Below are 21,714 nucleotides of genomic sequence, written 5' to 3'. Positions count from 1 at the left end.
ATTTTCAGGTTTGTTTCCACACGAGGGCACATGGATTCATAATTACTCATCTTTTTTGTATATAAACCAAGTCAGCTTTGGTGGAATGGCCCTTTAATGTGAAGCTGTCCACTCTTTCCCAGTGCATACTTATCTAAATCGCACCCAGCCACTGACACATCCTCCTGTAGTATCTCCATACATTTACTTGACTGCCTTACGTGCACCAAGCAAAACCTTTATGACCGCTTGATTTAATCCACAAAGACAGTCATTTTTCTTTTATTTCCTTTTTACGCCAGTAAAGAGATGCGGGTCCTTGGACATAACAGATTTTGGATGAGTTGTTTCTTGACTGGACGAGCAGACGCAGACATGACTACCTCTATGTGAGTCTTCATTGCTAACCACGGTGACCAAGATCCAGTCTGAGGTGTTTCCACCTGTGTACAGCTGTGTGTTTGAAACAGGAAATCTGGACCAGCAATTAAACAACAGTCTGTTTTACTAAGCACCCCAACGCCCCCCCCGATGTTTTATTTGTTTGGATATATATGCCTTTATTAAGCATTATTTGGCAATTGGAAAAGAAGAGAAATACACTGACTCTTGTGCTTGGTTGTAAACTTAATCAATGCCGCCCCATTGTAAGAAAATTATTCTGATACCAACTAGCTGCAGAGTGCTACTTTGCAAATGAGTGAAAATGACCATGTTTGGTGATGTTCTGTATGTACATACATCTTTTTAACTGTAATAAACTGATAAATATTTACAAATTCATGTGCTTGTATTTAAATTTCACATTTTTTTTTAAAGTCAGGATTTTTTCCCCCCATTTTTCTGTCGTTTTGTTTCCATTTTGTATTCCAGACAGACATCACAGCATGGGAATATTAAATTAATATTAACGTTTCACTAATGTTCCACGGTAACAGTAATCAGAATTTAAAAGAGACTTGAAATTAATAAGCTGTTTTTTTTCCCACCATGATGAAAAAAATGAGAACAGATCCAAAACACCTGAATGATTTATTAAAAGAAAGTGCTAGTAAAAACTGCCAAAAACATCATTGGTCATCATGCTCAATCATCATCAATCATCATGCTCTGAAAATCAAAACTGTAACCACAGTGGCAATTTTAAGAGGTGGTTGTGCTGTTAAGATGTGGCAACAGCAAGCAGCTGTACAGAGAAACTGTTCCAGTTAGTGGAACATGCACTGGGGCTTCATCACTGGTGGTGTGGGACTTTGCCTTGATAAGAAACTTTTGTAAGAGCTAGTAGTTTCTTCAATAACAAATCATTAAGATTTATTGTAGCCCAAAATGCAATCAGTCTAAAAATACAAAGAACGAAAAATCTATTTATCCATTTGTAATAAAAGTACACTCTTCTAATGTCCTAAATGAAATAAATAAACAAACAAATGTTTTTCCACTGGTTCCACTTAAGCAGTGGAAGCAGTCTTTGTTTGTCACCCCCGGGGACAAGTTCAGCACTCACTACACAACACATTTCCTGTTTGTTTTGCATCGCTGCTGACCTGTGCCAGAGCTGAGCCTATTCTCGTTCACAGCTCATCTTGGAAGTGCTGATGTGATTCATTATTCACCTGTGCAGAGAATACAGCTGCAAACGCCACTGATGATGACGGAAAGAAATAGGTTGCTCTAATCTTAAGTATTGCCCGCGGTTTATATGTCTGCATCCAGCATTTCTCACTTGTCAGGTTGATGACATGCAGCATTGCCACAGATGTTCTCACCATCTATCTGTAATTCACTTTCAGATTGGCTATTTTCACCTTGCCTTTGGGGTTAATACAGTTTCATTTATGCTACATAATGTGTAACGAAAGATGGTAAAAGAGTAGCAGGTGCATTTTAAACAATGTTTGTTTGTTATATTCTTTTAAGTAATCACAGTCTCTCTAATGGCCTGAAGCTGTATCGGTCAGTCCAGTGCAACACCGCCCCCTGCTGGAGAGATGAAATTGTATTATAACTTAAGCTCGAAACGGGGTTTTCTTCTTTTTTTCTTTTCTTCATTTCATCTTTTTAAATAAATCTATAATAATACTCACATGATGTCACCATGAAGCTACCACCACCATCTGAAAATCAGCCCGATCAACCGAGTTCATCATCTCGTCTAGTTACGCTCAAGTATGTACTGTGGGAGAGTGCTTTCTCCCACATGTGTGTCTTCAGCAAAGGAAATCATAAACTTGGGGGAAAAAAACACTGAGCTCATTGACCTCCTCCACTTCCTCATCCTCTGTGTTGCCCATAAATATCTTTTTTCCCACGGAGCTGTCCTCCCGGAGCTGGGAGGCTCTTGCTGGAGACGACAGGTGTCACTGTATCCTTGCGCTTTGTGCGCGCCCTCATGCATCAACCGGCGCCACGAGACAATGTTTACCCAAAAACAGTCAGCCAGTTCCCTGTACGGCTGCTATCATTTCACCAGCCAGGACAGACAAGAGTTGGATTGTCAGGCTTTTTTGTGGGTCCTGCCTGTGAGCAGCGATTCGCAGGTGGGCACTTTGAATATTCACTGACTTCCCGTTAAAAGCCTTCCGCACATTTATCGGATAGTTTGTGGTTTATGGCTTCAACAGAAGGCAATCACAGAGCAAACAGAATTTCTAATAATCCATTAAGCTATCGGGTTACATGTTTTCAATAAAATTCATGTCAATTATCTCTTCCGCATCCTTTTGCTCCAGTTTTGGAGTGAACAGGGTCAACCACACACTTCCGTTTCCGAGAGAACAGGTGTGAGTGACGTCACTCGGCTCAGGTTAGGCACTTGTCTTACACACAGAGAGAGACAAAGACAGGAGGAAAGGTTTATCTCACACTAAGGGTAAAGAATGACAATATAAAACTAGAGGAAATGTGAAGCTTTTTGAAGACATGACTTTCCATAAAAGTGATATAAATATAGATATTTTATTATTTATGGAAGCATTATCCTGTATTTATGTCTGCTGACAGCTTTTGCATGCTAGAGTGACATGGGGTCATTTGAGCATGCAAAAGTCTGTTTTTGCTTGAGTTTTACCAGCCCCAAACAGGCCTTCTACGCCTTAGAAAAAGTGCTTAAAAAAAGGGTATTTTTAGGAAATGTGCCAAAGGGTTTTTAGTTATAGACCTGTTAATTCATGCATTCACGCTTTGCTAAACTGGAAGTGCAATTTAAGCGGGACCTTTTAAAAAAGTCGAATTTATACTATGCTCCATTAAAGTCAATTCAATTATGATTAGATAGAAAATTCCATTGAAAACTCTTCCACATATTTATCAGACAGTTTGTGATTTATGGCTTCTACAGAAGTTCTTCGCAGAGTAAACAGAATTTCTAATAATCCATTAAGCTATTGGGTTACATGTTTCTGACTAAAATCATGTCAATTTTCTCTTTCACATCTTGTTGCTCCTGCTTTGGAGTGAACAGGGTCAATGTTGATCACTTCTGTTTCTGTGATCAAAATCATCAAATTAAGGGTGAATAGAAAACAAAAGATTCCTGGAAAAAACATCAGAAAATTAGACACTACATGTAAGCACGTGACTGTAAAAATCAGTGTATTATTAGCTAAAATTGCAAACTAAAATATGGTTGGTTCATAATTAGAGCTGTAGTTTTATCCTCTCTACAGCATAGACACCAACAGGGCGTTAAACACAGTGAAGTCACCATTAACTGTTGCAGCTTTAGTTTGTTTGTGAGAGACGAGCACAACTGAAGTCAAGATTATCACGACACTTTTTTTCAGTGTGTCTGCTGACTCCTGCATTCTGAGTGCGCCCGGCACACACTGATGATAAGCAGGGTACTCTGTGTCCTCCCGCAGCTCTTCAAGATTTCCCTCCTTCGAGTCACCCTGCTGGAGTGATTTTTTTTAGTGGAACACAAACAATGCATTCAGCACAGTTTCTGTGGTAAGAAAGAATTTCTGGGAAGACTCTGGGAGTTTGGACCATAATGAATCCCCCAGTGGATGAAATCTAAAGAAATGCTAAAAGTGTCCAAACCAAACAAAAGCGTAGGCTTCTCCAGCTATAAATTGTACACATAAAAAGAGGGGATTTGCATTTGTAATGTTTTTTGATGTAATGTCAGAGGAATACTGCCCACACTGTATGTGTCAGAGTTAGAAAAACAGCTACTTTCTAGTAAACTTAAGTAATACTTAAAACTGACTCTTCATTACTCTCTTTTTTAACGTTCCCTTGCTGTCTTAGATTTATGAAAAACATTTTCCAGCTTTGGCCCACTGTTGGTTTAATTTATCGTTCAGTAAAGATCCAGTGTTTATCCTTTTTTCATACTGATAAATGTGTTTTTTAGTGTTAAATTGTTGCAGCTGTTGTGTGATTACCTGGCACATCCTTAATCTATGGACACAATGCATGTATCATATGACAGGTAAATATAGTCTAAGTAAACTGGACTGGGCAGAGTAATGCAAGCATCAGGTGAAGTTAAATATTTGAATTCAAACATCAGGTGAACTGCTGAACAGAGTTCATGACATGTAAAGAGACAAAGGGTTTCTATTCATAGTTATAGTCAAATTTCTGAGTGTTTGGGTGGGATTCGGAGTGACTGTTAATTAGGAGGTTGAGAGATAAGGTTTGTCACGATGAGGATCCAGTCAGGGTGCTGAAAAGGAATATTTGGGCAGGTTTATTTCAGGTCACTGGGTAACTTTTTTATCATTTTGTTTTTATCATTTTGTTGTAAGGCAATTTGCAGGATTTATCTTCAAGGATGGGAAAAATTTATTGATTGCTCCAAGTAGTTGGCAGCCTTCTAAATTTGTCTGTTAGCCATTTAGCTTCAAATCATTTTAAATATCAATAAGTCATTGATTAAGCTAACAAACACATGATAAAAAGTTATTAGTAACATAACCAGCCCTGTAATAGACTGGTGACTTGTTCAGGGTGTGCCCCACCTCTTTCTCAGGGACAGGAGGAATAGACTAGTTTAAAAACAAATAGTGAAAGGGAGTCTGTGTTATTTCACTCACGAGACAAAAAGAATCTACAGTACAGTGACTCCGAATAGGCTAGATTGTGATACATTTCCCACTATACAACTTTGTCAACAAGAAACTGTTTTTGATTGGCAAGACAGTCACATAGGACAGATTACAAACCAAAAAAATAGAAAGGCAAAAATATGTTTGATATTTATTTAATTTGAACCATGTTTTAATTTAATTTTTAGCTTCTTTCATCATTATCCACTTTTAATGCCCTGTAAGTCAGCAGCCACCATGAGATTGCACTGAAGAAGAAAACCACCTGGATGTTTGAAGAAAAATATTACTTGGCAGCAGTCTGTTTATATCACAAGATACTGATAAGATAGTCTGTGGCAACAGAAAAAAAATGTTCTGCTAATCATTGAATTTGCTTCAATAAGTGGCCACACAGAAACACACACAGAGAGAGAGGACTCCTTATAAAAGAGGCTGCTTTTTTTTTTTTTAGATTCGGTTGGGAATACATGGCTAATACTCTACATCTGCCTGAGCCTCTGCTACCAGTTCATATTTGTGGCCACTTTGTCATATGTATCCTTCAGGCAAACAGGCCTGTGAGGTCTGCTCCCGACAAAGTTTGGGGACTCCCTTGTGTGTTCTACATGAAAGGTGTGAAAGGTGGCCAAATAAATTAGGTTTGGTGGGTAATAAAATGCTTCTCTGATATCCACGTGGTGTGTCCATGGCAGCTGCTTAGCAACAGAGTCTAGCAGATGTACTGCAAAAAATGTCTGTCCCAACACGGCCTGTACTTTACGCTTTCAATAGTCTCTTTTTGAAGCAAAAAGAACTGCAAAAATGTGGTTTAGCTCATGGTTTTCTCGGGGAATTTTCTTACTCAGTGAACTGAATTAAAACCTCCACAACTTTGCTACAAAAAAGCGTTCTTTCTCTTGCAGTAATTCTCCTTTTAGTATCTATTTGCTCTGGCTGTTTTTTGTTTTAAAAAAAATCAGGATCACGAGGCATCATGTCAAACACCTGGAGCATTAATTCTTGGAGGGGAACAAATTAAATTAAACAAAAATTTAACAACATCGCATGATCCAAATATACCTGTTTTTGTTCAGAAGTTGCACCGCAGTTGTGTGTTTCTTTTCTTTTCTTTTCCATCTCCGCCTCATTTAATACTTTTCCGATGCACTAAACTTGCAGACCGTATTTTGTGTTAAGTGCGATATGTTGCCAGATAAACATGGCATGGCAAAACGCCAGTGTTGACACTCCGCGGAAGCACAGTGGCCCGGTGATGGGGACACTTTTTGCAGCGTGCGGAATATAAAGAGAGGGAGTGGCGCACTGGTTAACACTGAGGAGAGAAACTCCACACGCAGACAGAAGCACGGCAGCGCCCGGGATAACGTGATTAGCGCTCTATTAGGTCCGCTACTGAGCACAGCTAGATGCAGCACAGAGATCACTGTGTGAGGAGAGAGAGAGGAGACGCAGAGGAAACGCTTCATCTGCCACATGGAGCCTCTTTTCTTTCAAACGGTCTGCCTAAAGAAGTTACCCACTGACAGTTTTTTAATGCCTGTGCCTCTCATGCACTGGACACGTTGTGCCACTGCCCCTCATCTCAGGTAAGGCTGCTCCGCTCTTTTTTACGCTCTTTTCTCAGTGTTACTCAGGTTCAACTGCTCACCTAATGTCTCAGACAGGTAATATGAGTGCATAAGTCATGTCATAGTTAAGTGAGAACAGAATTATTAGCACTGAAGGATCTGATATTTTTTCTTTATGTTGCCTCATATTTTCAGATGAACTGGCAGCCTTATAAATAATAAGGGCTAATTCTTGGAGGAGGCAGTGCACAATGAAAGAGAAAAAACTGAGGAAAGCCCTTGAGGAGTGATTCATTTGCTTCTTTTCCTCATCCCTGCTGTGAGCTACAAGCTCTGTCCTTCCTGGTGGATGATATTTGTTAACCTCAGGTGAACTCAGATAGGCAGTGGGTCAACCTGCTCCAATGGAGTGTGCCATGGAGACCAACCAGACAGACATGAAAGTTTACACCCTCCAGATTGCCCTGCCACTCACAGTGCTGGTGGCGATCATGATCCTGTTGATAGTGTTTGGTAATGTCCTGGTGGTCATAGCTGTGTTTACAAGCCGGGCCCTGCGGGCTCCCCAGAACTTATTCTTGGTGTCTCTGGCATCAGCAGACATTTTGGTGGCTACCCTTGTGATGCCTTTCTCCTTGGCCAATGAGCTCATGGGATACTGGTACTTCGGTGGAGTGTGGTGTGAGATCTATCTTGCGCTTGATGTTCTCTTCTGCACTGCCTCCATTGCCCACCTTTGTGCTATCAGCTTAGACCGCTACTGGTCCATCACCCAGGCCATCGAGTACAACCTGAAAAGGACACCGCGTCGCATCAAATGCATCATCTTCATTGTGTGGGTTATTGCAGCAGTTATATCCTTCCCACCTCTAATCACCATGAAGAAAGACAAGAATACTGAAAATGATTATAACAACAATAACAATTTTACTAATGTTACTAAACCTTCGTGTAGGATCAATGATGAGAAATGGTATGTCATCTCCTCCTGCATCGGGTCTTTCTTCCTCCCTTGCATCATCATGGTTCTGGTCTATATTCGGATCTACCAGATTGCCAAAAAGAGGACGCGAGCACCACCCGGAGACAGAAAGCGAAAGGATCTGCCAAAGGCTGCCACCGTCGCTGCTTCCAACCAGAAGCAGAACGGCCTGGGGGATGCTGAGGATCATGACAAGCTGAATGGCGAACAGGCCATCAAACTGAAGGAGGAAGTGAAACGAGATGGTGGTGCAGAGGATGAGAAAGGGGAGGCCAACGGGGTGGACATTGAGGACTCATCCTCCTCTGATCATCATATGAACAATCCATGCTCAATTAAAAAAAAATCGACCAAGGGGAAACCCAGACTGAGTCAAATCAAACCAGGGGAAGATGATGTCAGAAAGCGCGAGCCGAGCACCAAGGGCAGCCGCTGGAAAGGCCGTCAGAACCGAGAGAAACGCTTCACTTTCGTCCTGGCAGTGGTCATTGGAGCATTTGTGATCTGCTGGTTTCCCTTTTTCTTTACATACATGCTGAAGACACTGTGTCTGTCCTGCTGTGTCCCTGAAAAACTGTTTAAGTTTTTCTTCTGGTTCGGCTATTGCAACAGTGCACTGAACCCCATCATTTACACCATCTTCAACAATGACTTCCGGAGGTCATTCAAAAAGATTCTGTGCAGGAGGGACACTAGGAGATATGTATGATGGATTTGATCGTGTACATACGTTCTGTTTTGCCATCTTGTACATAAATTGTAAAAGACATTGATCTTTGTGCATGGATCACCAGTTTGCGATCGCTCTAGGTGTTACTGCTTGGAAAAGCTTTGCCAGGATGAGCTTCCTGTGCACTATTGGGAAAAGTTTGCCTTTCGAACTTTCTGGCAGAAAATCTTGTTTTCTTTTATGCATGTCTAGGTTTGAGCAACACAAATATTTGGAAAAATTTCAGAAAGATTGTTGTTTGGGTTAAGAAACATTCTCTGAAATACAGCAGGAAGAACTGAAGGCTAACTTCTCTCATGTCTTGCAGCATCTATTCGAAACGTCTGCCACCCACAGCCTCAACATTGACCAAGTTCACACAAAAAAGAGGCTTAAAGTACCGAACACCACAGTGAGAACATGTTTTATTGTAACTGCTCTTTGTATTTTTATAAAAGAAACAAACACAGTGAAGTCCATGATATGTATTGTATTTTATGAAAGTGTATTGTACAAAATGATCTGTCTGAATATTTGTCTCTATTTTTGTTGTTATGGATACAGTATTGTGCAATTTTTTTTATGATATGATGTTGATGACGATGATGGTTAAGATGATGATGATGATGGCGGTGTGGGAAAAAATGCAGACCCTTTTAAAGAGTAAATAAAGGCCATTTCCTGAAAGCAGTCTCAAGGAGCCATATAAAACTTCAGACTGGTGATGACATGTTATAATTTACAGTATGTTACTGTGTGTTTACTTATTCACACAAAACACACTTAGAGGCGTGTAATAAAATGGCACAAAGGCAGCACGAACAAAAGAAAACGTCTGAATTTGTTCTCAGAAAATGATCACGGGTTAAAGAAGAGTTCCCAAAGGAGAAAATAAAGCACGTGTCACCCGTGTAAGGGTGTGAAAACCTTCTTGTACAGTGAATTGGATACTCCAACAGAAAAGTGCAAATACGCAGGTCTGTTGAATCTGACCTTTGCAAGAGATTAACAAAGAGCTTAGCTCTTAATGAGCCTGAACAGAACATGTGCAAATGTTCTTTTGCTCTTTGAATTAAGAAAGATTGTGATAAGATGCTTGACTTTTTTTCTTTTTTGTAAGATGTCAAATTAAATTACCCTTCTAATCTTTTTTTCCCATCCCAAGTCTGTCTAGTGGAGCTTTAGATATCAGAGTTCGTCTTGGATGATAAATACAGTTGTAATGCAAGGCACGGGAAGCACAGAAGTAGCGGTTCATTTGCTGTCTTGTGCTACCACAGTATGCGTCATTAAATAAAGACATGCAGCCTGTCAAACCAGATCCTGATTGACTGGTTCATCTCTCTCTCTCTCTCTTTTCACTGTCTTCCCTCCATCAGACTTCGAAGAACGGGTGAAAAAAACAATTGAGTAACTATAATCTCTGCATTGAATACAGAGAGCATAGCTTTTCCCCGCAGAGGAGGAGTATGTAAATGGATTCCTTTTGACTGTCAGCAAGGCAGTTTAGCAGCACAGTCCTCAGAAAGCTAAATGGTCTTTTGGGAGTTTTTCTGTGTATCCACCTTATCCAACACAGCCTGATGTACACTTATATTTAGCCCAGGGAGTGTTTCTCTGCACGTTTACAACATGTATAAGTGTGGTGAGTCTGTGAGAAAAAGGCAGTGCATGTGTGTGAGAATGTGCAAGTGTATTTGCAGCACATATAAACACAGGGGGTGAGCTCCCACTGGACAGACAAGTTTGCAGTCGTGCTGATACTCCATGCTCATTTTGAATGTGAGGAGAAATTTTCTGGGAGATTTTGTTATGTTGTAGAAAAGAAAAGAGAAAAGAAAAGTTAGGTGATTTTTCAATAAAGGTTACAGAACTAATACATCAAAGTCAAAGTCTTCTCAAATTCTGGTCACTTGTTTCGAAATGGACAGGAAAGCCAAGCTTTTGCTGTCAGTCTATTTGTCATAAAATCTCTTGGGGTGCTGTGTCCTAATTAATGCCAGTCACAAACTATGACCTAAATCAACATGTTTGTTGTTACTTTTTTACAACACCCAGAGCAGAGAGTTTTCATTGATTCCCCAGAGCCTGATTTAAGTCCTTCTACTTCCTGTGAGGTTGCAGGTTGAGAACATAAGCTCTTCATATGTTTTTTGCTGGAGAATTCTCATAATAGAAAGATAGACATTGATATTTGTTGTGAAATATCCATTGTCAAGAAAGAGTAGCCATAAGATTAAACATCAAGTTAAAACTAAACTGAACTTATTTAGGAAGTTTAGATGTTTTGTATCCTTACAAAAGTGAAGTATCACTACTTACTTTTTGAAGTATTTCATAATAAAATACGCATATTCACAGAACTTGACAGTACATTAACAGAGTTCCGGGTTAGATTTAAAAAATTTACCATCTCATTCCTCCTCTCGGCCCCAACTGTTAAAGTGAGTTTCTGTTAAAAGGGAGTTTTTCCTTCCCACTATCACCAAGTGCTTGCTCATAGGGGGTTTCTTGATTGTTGGGGTTTTCTCTGTATTGTATTGATGAGTCTCTACCTTACAGTATAAAGCACCTTGCGGTGACTATTATTGTGATTTGGCCCTATATAAATAAAATTGAACTAAATTGAACTGAACCATGCTTTTTTTTTGCTTCTTCTTATAATTAACATAATATTGATTCTTATAAATACTGCATACTGTTGCTGGTGTATATGGCCAGTGTGCATACTGCTATATAAACATATATACAGTATATACACTGATGTGGTGTGACCAGCACATAAGTGTGCTAATATTAATAGCACACAATATTAATAGATAAACAATCCTGCGTAACTAGAGTCATTTTGCTTAACATAAACATTAATTAAATTTCTAAACTGGCAATTACTGACATTAATAAGGGGGAAGGTCAAAACAAAACCAACATATTGCCCTGTAAATTGATATGGCAACCCCTTTAGTTGCTTATTTATGCAAACGGCAGCTGTGTGACAAGAACATTATGATTCAATTGAAGCTGGGTTGCTGAACAGCTGATGAACGTAATCCAATATTTACTGTCATTTTTGCTCTGTTTGTGGATTCTAGCTAACTCCTGAGAGAAATATGACTAGTTACAGTATCCATCTGCTTTTTGGCGCTGAGCAGATTGCAGTGCTTTTGTATTGTCACTTTATAGTATTATATCAATTATAGCTGATTTAAATGTATGTGTCGTCGTGATATCCTCTTCCTTTGAGACAGATCTGAAATATTGCACAACAGGTCACAGGGGTTTGTGAATGGATACTAACTGATATATATGTGTTGTGTGTTTACCTCGTCTCATCCTCCTGTTCCTCTCTGTCTCTCCCTCTGTACCTTTCACATCGACGAGCAGTAGTGATATCATTAGGCGGATGTACTCGCTGACTGCCTATTGGAGGAAGCCAGCTGTTGAAGTCAGCAGACCCTCTACACACATACACACACACAGACATAGACACACACAAACATTTAGCCTCTGGGAATCAGGGCATGGATCATCAGGTTAGAGTGCACATCCGTCTCTAAAGGCAAAGCGTGGTTCAGTGCAGCTACCACTCAAAATGACAGGAACAAAATGTCAGTATGCTTCGAAAATCATACAGGACAAATAATCAGTGATAGATGGAGGATGCATGTGGGGATAAAGTTGCATTTTACTTGGCTGCTTTGTTTTGAGATGAGTGCTTATAAGTGGCCGTGGGAGGATGGGTGTGTCTGTGTTGTGCACATATGCTGTAGGTGGCCGGGGTGAAGAGGTCATGATGACGATGAATGTTGGCTGAGGCACCCACGTACTACAACCTGTACAGCTTTTTTTCAGAGTGACATCCGCCTATTTGAGGTGGCTTTAATATACATGGTTATTCACAGTGTTACTGATGACTCACTGTGTTTTTTTCCTCCTACTTTGATTTGCCTGCTTTCCTTTTTGTGATTTCACAGGAGGCCTGTACTTGTCATCTAAACTACGATTTACACCAAGAACATATGACTAGAGAAGGATCATATTTCCTAGCAGTCTTAGCTGGCTATCAGCTCCTCTTTGAGGAAAGAGAGAATTTCACAGGTGTCATTTAAAATGAAATTCCAGTCTCATTAACGGCAAGCTGATTATCTGTCAGACCTCTGGTCTGACTGGAGAAACAAAACAAAGCAGGGCGATGTATATTTCCCTTGAAGAATAATTTGTTGCGACAAATCTATTTTCCAGGAGCTCATTATGATTGAGTGCAATCAGCTCTCATCGTCCCAGAGCCCACACAGCATTACGCAACGTGGTTATTAAACTTGTGAGGTACTTTGGTCTGTGTGGAGAAAGGATAGCATGGAGGATTTAGTGTTCTAGTCATGTTCATAAAAATGTTGGCGCAGTGGACTGGTGGACTGGGAATATGCAATCAAGGAAAGAAAAGCACAAAAACAGTTTTTAAACATTTATACGCTTAAGCTTCTACCATTTAAGAATCATACTGATCCAGAGTGCACAAGTGTACACATGCATCATCTCACTTTTAACAGCTGTGTGCAATTTTTAGCAACAGCATCAAAACATGCGTTTCTATTTTTTGCCAGTCAAACCCAGTTTTAGTAACAGTGAAATACAGCACGTAGAAAACCCCTCCTCACAAAACAAAACAAAACAAAACAAAACAAAACAAAACAAAACAAAACAAAACAAAACAAAACAAAACAAAATCCTCAAAAAAAAATAAAACCCAGAAAAATCATCCAATCATCCATTTATTATATAATAATCTAGACTACACAACATCCCATGCTCTCTGATACACACTAATATCATCTTATCTTACACTTTGTTTTTAATTTAATTTAATTTAATCTTTGTTTGTTTTTTGTTTTTTTACACTTTTGTAACACATTAAATTTGATATTTTGTTATAATGTGCACCCTGTATATTCATTTCATCTCACGTGACTGGAGCCTAAACATAGACGAAGATGTTGTATTGTGATGCACACAGATAGTACAGGAGTTTTATTAACATAAATCAAGTTCCTTTACTTTGGTTTTTAAGTAAATAGAATAAGAAATAATTAATGTATTAAAAATTATAATTGAGACAGAATAAATTGCCACAAGTTACAGAATATATGTCAGAGATGCATCATTACATCAGGGATGAAACTAGTTTAAAAAAATCCATACATATTCTTATTCATATAAATGCAATACAAAAGTAGATATTAGGCATTTTTATGTTTATATACATTTATATTATATTCTAAAGAAAAACCTCTTCCCTTCAGCAAGGTTTTTAATGTTGTGCAGTTCAACTTCCTCAACCCCGGAAAGGGACATTTCATTCTGTAAGTAGTTATGCTGTTATGTCACATACACTATTACAACGGTGTATGCTCAAGGTAAACATAACCAACATTTTAAATAATTAGGTTCAGGCTTCAGAATGCTCTAAATACTTGATTTCTGGAATTTCTTTCTACTCATGGACCTGTGTGACCTGTCTAGGTTGTAGCCCCCCTTTTGCCCCATGACAGCTGGAATAGTCTTTGTTCTTATATGAACAAAAAATAAAACAAAATCTAATGTTCCTCGTGATATTCATAAGACATCACCATGCACCCTATACTATGCTGAAAACCATCAAGCACAGAAGTGCTTACATTTGTGAACAGCAGAAGATAAAAACAGAAACTTCTGAACTACTGAGAGCATGCACTGTTAGACATTTTATTGTATTTTTACAGTAACTTACTGGCAACACTATTGCCAGTAAGTTACTGTAATTACTGATCTACAGTATCTTTACTGTTGTGATGTTTTACAGTTCAACCACTTTACTGTAAACATATATTACAGTATAACAGCTTTACTGTAAATGTTGTTTGTGGTAATGCAGCGTTACTGTAAACGTGGTTTACAGTTAGAAAGACTTACCGTGATTAAGTTTTATAGTATCACTGTACTGCAAATGTGGTTTATGGTATAACACTGTAATTGTGTACAGTATAATTTGTTTAGACTGTAATTGTGTTTTACAGCATATAAAATAATATTAACATTCATATTCAATATAAGAACATTTACAAAAAACAATATAATTGAATAAAGTAGTCTCAGAATAGTGAATTAAACCAACATTTATTGTTGATAATTTTTTTTAACAAGAAAAACATTTTTCAACTGAATAAAAACAATGTCAATAACCAAAATAAATAGAAGCGTACATGAAAACTACACAGTCCTTCACCTTTCTGTGTCTGATTTTTTTAAGGAAAACAGTTTTTCATTCCACTAAAAACAGGACAAACCCACCAGCATGAACATTAAATAAACTATTACAATTGTAAAACAAAAATCATTTACAAAATGTAATAATTATCAGTGGGTCTCAGGAAATAGAAAGTGACATGGGATTTAGATTTCCGTTACCAGGATGGTAGTCAGCGTAGTCTTCATCACCACCTGTCAAAGACACATCATCAATATTCATGTTTGCTCAGGTTATTCACTTTTTCACATCTGTCTGAGATCATTCATACTGTTGTATGGATGTGTGTACAGTATGTACAGTTAAGCCCATAATTATTCATACCCCTGGCAAATTTTGACTTAAAGTTACTTTTATTCAACTAGCAAGTTATTTTTTGACTGGAAATGACACAGGCATCTCACAAAAGATAATAAGATGATGTACAAGACGCATCATTATGAAAAAAATATTTCTCAGCTTTTATTTACATTTGAGCAAAAAGTATCATGTCCAGAATTATTCATACCCTTTACAAACTGTCACAGTCTCTAGGAAAATCCAAAGTTCCATCCATTCCAAATAGTCAAAGCTGTTCTAAAGCATCCTAATTAACCTGATTAATTGGAAATAGCTGTTTTGATCAACTATACAGGTGAAAAACAGCAGCTCTCTGCAGGTGGTTTGTGGACAGTCATGGCTAAGACAAAGGAACTCAGTGAGGACCTGCAGCTGTGCATTGTGGCTGCTCACAAGTGAGGAATGGGCTACAAGGCCATATCCAAATGTTTTCAAGTTCCAGTGGCTACAGTGCAAAGTATTATTAAAACATACAAGATGTTCCGCACTGTGGAAAATCTCAGAGGACGTTGTCGGAAGCCAAAAGTGAAACCTGTGCTGGCCAGGAGAATAGTGAGAGAGGTGAAAAAGAATCCAAGGATCACCACCAAGGCCATTCTGGTGAATCTGGGCTCTGCTGGTGGCAATGTCTCAAGGCAGACAGTCCAACGGACACTGCTGGGTTCCACGGATGCAGACCAAGGAAAACGCCACTTCTCCAGGCACTTCTAAGGCATGCAAAAGCTCATTTGGCCTTTGCAAATGCTCATCTGGACAAAGAAGAAGGTTTCTGGTCTTCAGTGTTATGGTCAGATGAAACAAAATTGAATTATTTGGTCACAATGATGTTGCCTTCATTTGGCATAAAAATGGAGAAGCTTCAACCCAAAGAACACCATCCCCACTGTCAAACATGGTGGTGGGAACCTAATGCTTTGGGGTGTTTTTTAGCCAATGGACCAGGGAACCTAATCACAGTAAACAGCACCATGAAAAAGAGCAATACATGAAGATTCTCAACAACAACATCAGGCAGTCTGCAGAAAAACTTGGCCTTGGGAACCAGTGGACATTTTAGCACGACAATGACCCAAAACATACAGCAAACGTGGTGAAGAAATGGTTAGCAGACAACAACATTAACGTTTTGCAGTGGCCTAGCCAGAGTCCTGACTTGAATCCAATTGAGAATCTGTGGAGGGGAGCTAAAGATCAGGGTGATGGCAAGAAGACCTCCAACCTGAAAGATCTGGAGCTCATTGCTAAAGATGAATGGGCAAAAATGCCTGTGGAGACATGCAAAAAGCTGGTCTGCAATTATAGGAAGCGTTTGATTGCTGTAATAGCCAATAAAGGCTTTTTTCTATTGATTATTGAAAAGGGTATGAATAATTCTGGACATGATACTTTTTGCTAAAATATAAATAAAACCTGAGAAATATTTTTTTCCACAATGCCTCTTGTACATCGTCTTATTATCTTTGGGGAGACACCTGTGTCATTTCTGCTCAAAAAATAACTTGCTTGTTGAACAAAAGTAATTTTAAGTCAAAATTTGGCAGGGGTATGAATAATTATGGGCTTAACTGTATATAATTATCAGCTATGTAAAAGATATTATCATCTCTGTATTCTTACCTAGTTGGAAGTCCTCCAGAGAGCCGCTGGAGGAAGGTGGTGATCCGAGGGCTGATGCTTGTAACCTTCCTCTTTACGACACGACCTGTCTTGCGGCTTGTACCAAGTTTTGCAGGGCATTTTGTTCCCATGTCTGGATCCTCACAAAGAACCTTTTAACGGAAAAAAGGCTGCTTTAATTTCAAAATTAAAACATACATTACAGCAATCACCTACATGTTTCTGCAACTGTAGTCAAGCTATCACATATATTTCATTCTTAAATGGTGTAAGCTTTAATGGTGTAAAGTATTTACCTCTGTATCATCTCCAGTGTGATGGACGCTGACTCCTGATACTCAAGGTTGAAAACGTAGTATGACGCAAAGAAGACAGCAAGGGTGCTGCCAAAGTCGTGCATCTGCTCAGGCTCATAAAATATCTTGCCCTCCAAACTGATCATCCAGCGGCTTGCAGACATAAAATTATTCCCTAAAAACAGACAAGAGTCCAATAAGACAATGTGCTCACCCTTACAAATAAGGTTTCCACAAGAATGCTGGATAGCAGGCCTCACACTGTACAAAAATAGAATCCACACGGTTTGCTCCTATTTCTCTTATTATTTATTATGTAATGAAAATTATGATCAATTACAGGAAAAAACTGCCTAATGTTTTGGCATTTTGGCCTGTGCTGAAATGTTAGGCTGTTTTTTCCTGTTGGTCATTGTGTATAATAAATAATAAGAGGAACAGCAGCAAACTGTGTGTATTCTATTTTTATACAATATAAAACAGACAAACCCCTGTTAATTAGCTGTGTGCTGATGTTTCTTCATATGATAACAAAATTGTCTTAATTCTGAACTACAAACACCACAAAATTTACACCTGTACATGGCTGCATGTGTGTGAATTTGACTTAACTTTTAATTTGCAAAGAGCATGGCAACAACACAACAGTGACTGAAAAACATCTCAATCTATTATCTGTTTGTTGTATTATTAAAGAAGGGATCTACATTGCTTGGGTTGTATCAAAAATGGGAAAAAGTTAAAAGAAAAACTATCTATAGATCAATGTTATTAACTTAAACCATGCAGACCCTGAAACACTGGAGGAAAAATTTTGGAGGGTCTGTCAAGCTGACGTTAAACCCTGAACAATGGCACTGCGACTAACTGCGACTAATTTACAGACCACTACACTGTCTTGCTTTTTAAATGGAACCTATGAAACAATAAACCACAGTTGAGATTAGAGCAGGCTAACCTGCATGAGAAACTTCAAAACTGGGTTAGATTGTTTTAGCAGTCTTTAAATTTCCAAAAAAATGTTGTCTAACTTTATTCTCACTAAATATGTCTTTTTACCTGCTGTTTTGTCTTGTCTCTCAAAGAACTGAGGCTACATCACAATGTCAGCCTTGCCAGCAAGGGCAGGAGGACAGCAATGCACCACACTGGGCGGGAAAAGACAGAGAGACAATTGTTAATTTAATGTTGCATTTCTTTAACCCTTGAAAAATATATTTACATAAGTAAATAAAAGAAAAAAAAACACACAACCCATCTTTTCCAGAATAATTCATCTAATTGCTCTTTTGACCAGCCTAACACAGACGTTACATGGATTTCCTATGAAAAAGACCCTGGAAGACGTTGTATTAAAGGAAAAAAAACATGCTCCCCTTCCCACTTAAAAAAAAATAATAAATATTAAACTTAGGTTGGAGTTCCTCACGCCACCAACATAATGTTATATTAACTATTTAATGTTGTGTACTGCAGCCCACACAAAATTAGATAAAGCAGGCTAACCTACATGAGCAAGCTCAAAACTGGATAAGATTGTTTTAGCAGTCTCTAAATTTCCCAAAAAAAAGTTGTCTTTCTTTATTCTCATTAAATGTGTATTTTTACCTGCTGCTTTGTCTTGTCTTCCAAAGAGCTGAAGCTAAATGTGCCACTGTTAGCATGGCCAGCTTCTCAATAGTCATAGAACAGAAGCGCAGGAGGACAATGCACCACACTCGGCGTGGGAAAAAGACAAAGACTGTGTTGCGCCTGTGTTCTCGCCTCTCCCCGTGGAAAATATATATCTAAATATATATTTAAATAAGAAAAGAAAAAAACACACACAACCTATTTTTTCCAGAATAATTCAGCTAATGTGCTATTTCGACCAAGCTAACACCGAGTTTAAGCCCCCCACACACACAAAAATATATATGCTCTTAAAATGAATAAACAAGTATGTTAGGTAGGAGAGTCGTTTGCATTACCTTATGACGTCCGTTTGCAGTTTCCACACAGAGGTCCAACAATAACGAGGTGCAAAATCTTTTGTCCTCTCGAGCATATCCTAACGAACAGCTAACAAAGTTGGCCTGTCTTTCCTCTCCTGTCAATCACTGGATCACAGGTCATGTCAGTCAGGATATGGAGTGGTGGTTGGTAGAGGTAGGTAGGTGGGTGGGTGGGCGGGGCCAGCATGCATTCAGTGTGTGTTTCACTAAGTTGGGTTGACTAGTTCCCAGAAGAGTTCTGTACATGTTGCACGTTCAGTAAATGAGCAATTCAGTTACTGCTCGACTGAGAAGCCTCCGCCAAATTATTACAATATTCTTCACTACTTGTCACAAGTACAAAATTAAACAAAACAGACAGCAGCAACAGCCTAAGTGAAATCAAGTCCCCTAAAAAGTCAAAACCATAATACTTTCACTGGTATCATACTGACAAATGGCATAGGTTGGAGGAAAATCTGGAAATGGTTAGCAGTGAAAGAGTTAAAATGTAATGCACTATTGCAACCAACCACTGAAAGAGTAAAAATACACAAACAGTATGATGAACCATTCAAATCACATAATACAGTAGCACTACTGCTAATGTGTTAACGGTAGGTATAACTACTACCGCAATTTTAAAAAATACAGTAAGTTACTGTAAATAACCTTAATATACCCATAATGCATAGCAAATTACAGTAATTAACTGTAGAAATGTTTTCAGGTAAGTTACTGGGCATTTTGTGGTATTTTACTGTGAAAAATACAGCAAAGGTTAACAGTGTGTGATCATGTGACATTATCTGATGTGATCTTTGCGCAAACTCAAAAGGGTAAATTAAGTTCAAACACTACAAAAACTACACCCCATGGACACCAGTGCATTACATTAAAAACATCCTTAACGTCCTAACAGCCAAATGTGTCATGATTGTGTGGAGCGAAGAGTGGTGAGGACCAAAAGCAGACGCAGGGAGACAAGGGAGTCGTTTTATTGTGGCTGAGTAAAGATGCAAATACAAGGGAAAAGGAGACCAAGACACTGCTAACAAACAAGGTGAAACTAAACACTGAAGTGGAATAGAATAGAATAGAATAGAATAGAATAGAATAGAATAGAATAGAATAGAATAATCCTTTAATTGTCCCACAAGGGGGAAATTTGGTTGTAACAGCAGCCAGAAAGACACATATACAAACAAACAGTACACAGGACACAGAACAGAAACATACACAATTCTTTTCTTACATATTTACATTAAGGACAATGGTTACTATAAACAGAGTACTGTACAGTTATTAAATTAAATAAAATTAACTACAGATAAGAGGCAAACCCAGGTTGTGGTGCGAATCGGTTGATTAAATTATACAACCGATACATAAGAAACATGAAAAACCTGAGACTCAGAACATAGATAAATGGTAAATGGTTAATGGCCTGTATTTGTATAGCGCTTTCTAGTCCCTAAGGACCCCAAAGCGCTTTACACAACCTGTCATCCACCCATTCACACACTGGTGATGGCAAGCTACATTGTAGCCACAGCCACCCTGGGGCGCACTGACAGAGGCGAGGCTGCCGAACACTGGCTCCACCGGGCCCTCTGACCACCACCAGTAGGCAACGGGTGAAGTGTCTTGCCCAAGGACACAACGACCGAGACTGTCCAAGCCGGGGCTCGAACCGGCAACCGGAGGACGACAAACCAACAAAAGTGGAAACACATGGGTACACAGCTGCAACAAATAGACATAACGGGGGAAGCAAAACTGAACACGCTGAACACAGGACTGTTAAAATAAAACAGGAAACACATCGAGGCGGAGACTAAGACACACAAGCTTGGCACTGGGACTGAGGGAGAAACAGACAAGACACAAGATAGAAAAGGAACACCAAACATGGAGACGAGAGATAAAACATGAAGTCAAGAGTCACTAAACATGAAGTGTGGAACGCAGGGGATGCATGGTAACAGAAACCAAATACAAACTAGAGTAATAAATAAAATAATAGAATAAACCAGAATCCAAAGAGTCAAAACCCCCAAAACACAAAGAGACTGTGTTAAGCACCCAAGGCCATGACAAAATGAAACAAGTAGCTGTTTAAATTTGTTTTTTCTAGTTGGGTATTTCTGTATTTGTAATTGATTTCCTGTGTAATCCATTCAACACTCTCCGCCCCGTCTCTGTCCATGTGCATGTGTATACTGTCTGTCCAAGCAGAGCTTCCTGTTGAAGAGCTATTTAACCTGATGGATACTCCACACGCACCTGTCACACATCAATCACAAGAGAACCAGCTGATAAGTGAGAGTAACGTTTTGAAGGAATGATGGCTGAAAAAGCTTCATGAAAGAGTGTTTAACAGAGGTGGAAGATTAAAAAAACAACCAATACTTTTCCAGCCCCGCGCGAACTGTGTGGCTCGCTAATTATCACAGACAAAAGCAACAAATAGCTGATCTCTCCCTCACCATTATTTAAGGTCTTTGTGCTGGAAATTCCCATCTCTCCATGAGTGATTGACAGCCGAGAAGAATATCTGTATGGTGACACGGGAACAGTAGAGTGAATGGGAGGCAGAGAGGGCATTTGAAGTAGGTTGCTGTAGTGTCTATAATGACTGTCTAGTGTGTACTGATGGACAGGCCAGTGGGCGTTTGAAGGAGATTATACCTGAGCACTCTGCTGTTTCATTGCTGCAGGCCTTAATAACGATGACTTAATGAAAGCAGTCGGTTCATGAATAGCAGCTTTTTATGTGCGGTATAAATTTGGACATGTTTGATCTTTTTTTTTCATGGTACTATGAATGTAAGTTAATAGCATGTGTTTTAGGCAGCTTTTATAATCACAATAATTGGAAAGGAAACATGGATGAACATTTTCTTAT

At 38.9% G+C, this 21,714-nt stretch overlaps 1 protein-coding gene and 1 long non-coding RNA gene across 2 annotated transcripts; one reads left to right on the top strand and one right to left on the bottom strand.

The window, feature by feature from the left end:
* Nucleotides 1–6,371: 6,371 nt before the first annotated feature.
* Nucleotides 6,372–9,619, top strand: adra2a (adrenoceptor alpha 2A). The gene is made up of 2 exons (XM_031727445.2): nt 6,372–6,625; nt 6,803–9,619. The coding sequence occupies exon 2, from the start codon at nt 7,012–7,014 to the stop codon at nt 8,296–8,298; it is 1,287 nt and encodes a 428-aa protein (XP_031583305.1). The 5' UTR covers nt 6,372–6,625; nt 6,803–7,011; the 3' UTR covers nt 8,299–9,619.
* Nucleotides 9,620–14,434: 4,815 nt separating this feature from the next.
* On the bottom strand, nt 14,435–17,944 carry LOC120440564. Its single transcript, XR_005613338.1, has 4 exons — nt 17,893–17,944; nt 16,834–17,008; nt 16,538–16,689; nt 14,435–14,775 (listed from the first exon to the last, which is right to left on the bottom strand). It is a non-coding gene; the product is annotated as an uncharacterized LOC120440564 (long non-coding RNA).
* Nucleotides 17,945–21,714: the final 3,770 nt, after the last annotated feature.

This window comes from Oreochromis aureus, linkage group 6 (assembly GCF_013358895.1).
Source record: "Oreochromis aureus strain Israel breed Guangdong linkage group 6, ZZ_aureus, whole genome shotgun sequence".
Classification (NCBI taxonomy): Eukaryota; Metazoa; Chordata; class Actinopteri; order Cichliformes; family Cichlidae; genus Oreochromis; species Oreochromis aureus.
This window is presented reverse-complemented; position numbering and strand designations above follow the sequence as displayed.

Coding starts and splice junctions, on each gene's coding strand:
- adra2a (XM_031727445.2), top strand. CDS start 7,012: ATGGAGTGTGCCATGGAGACCAACCAGACAGACATGAAAGTTTACACC.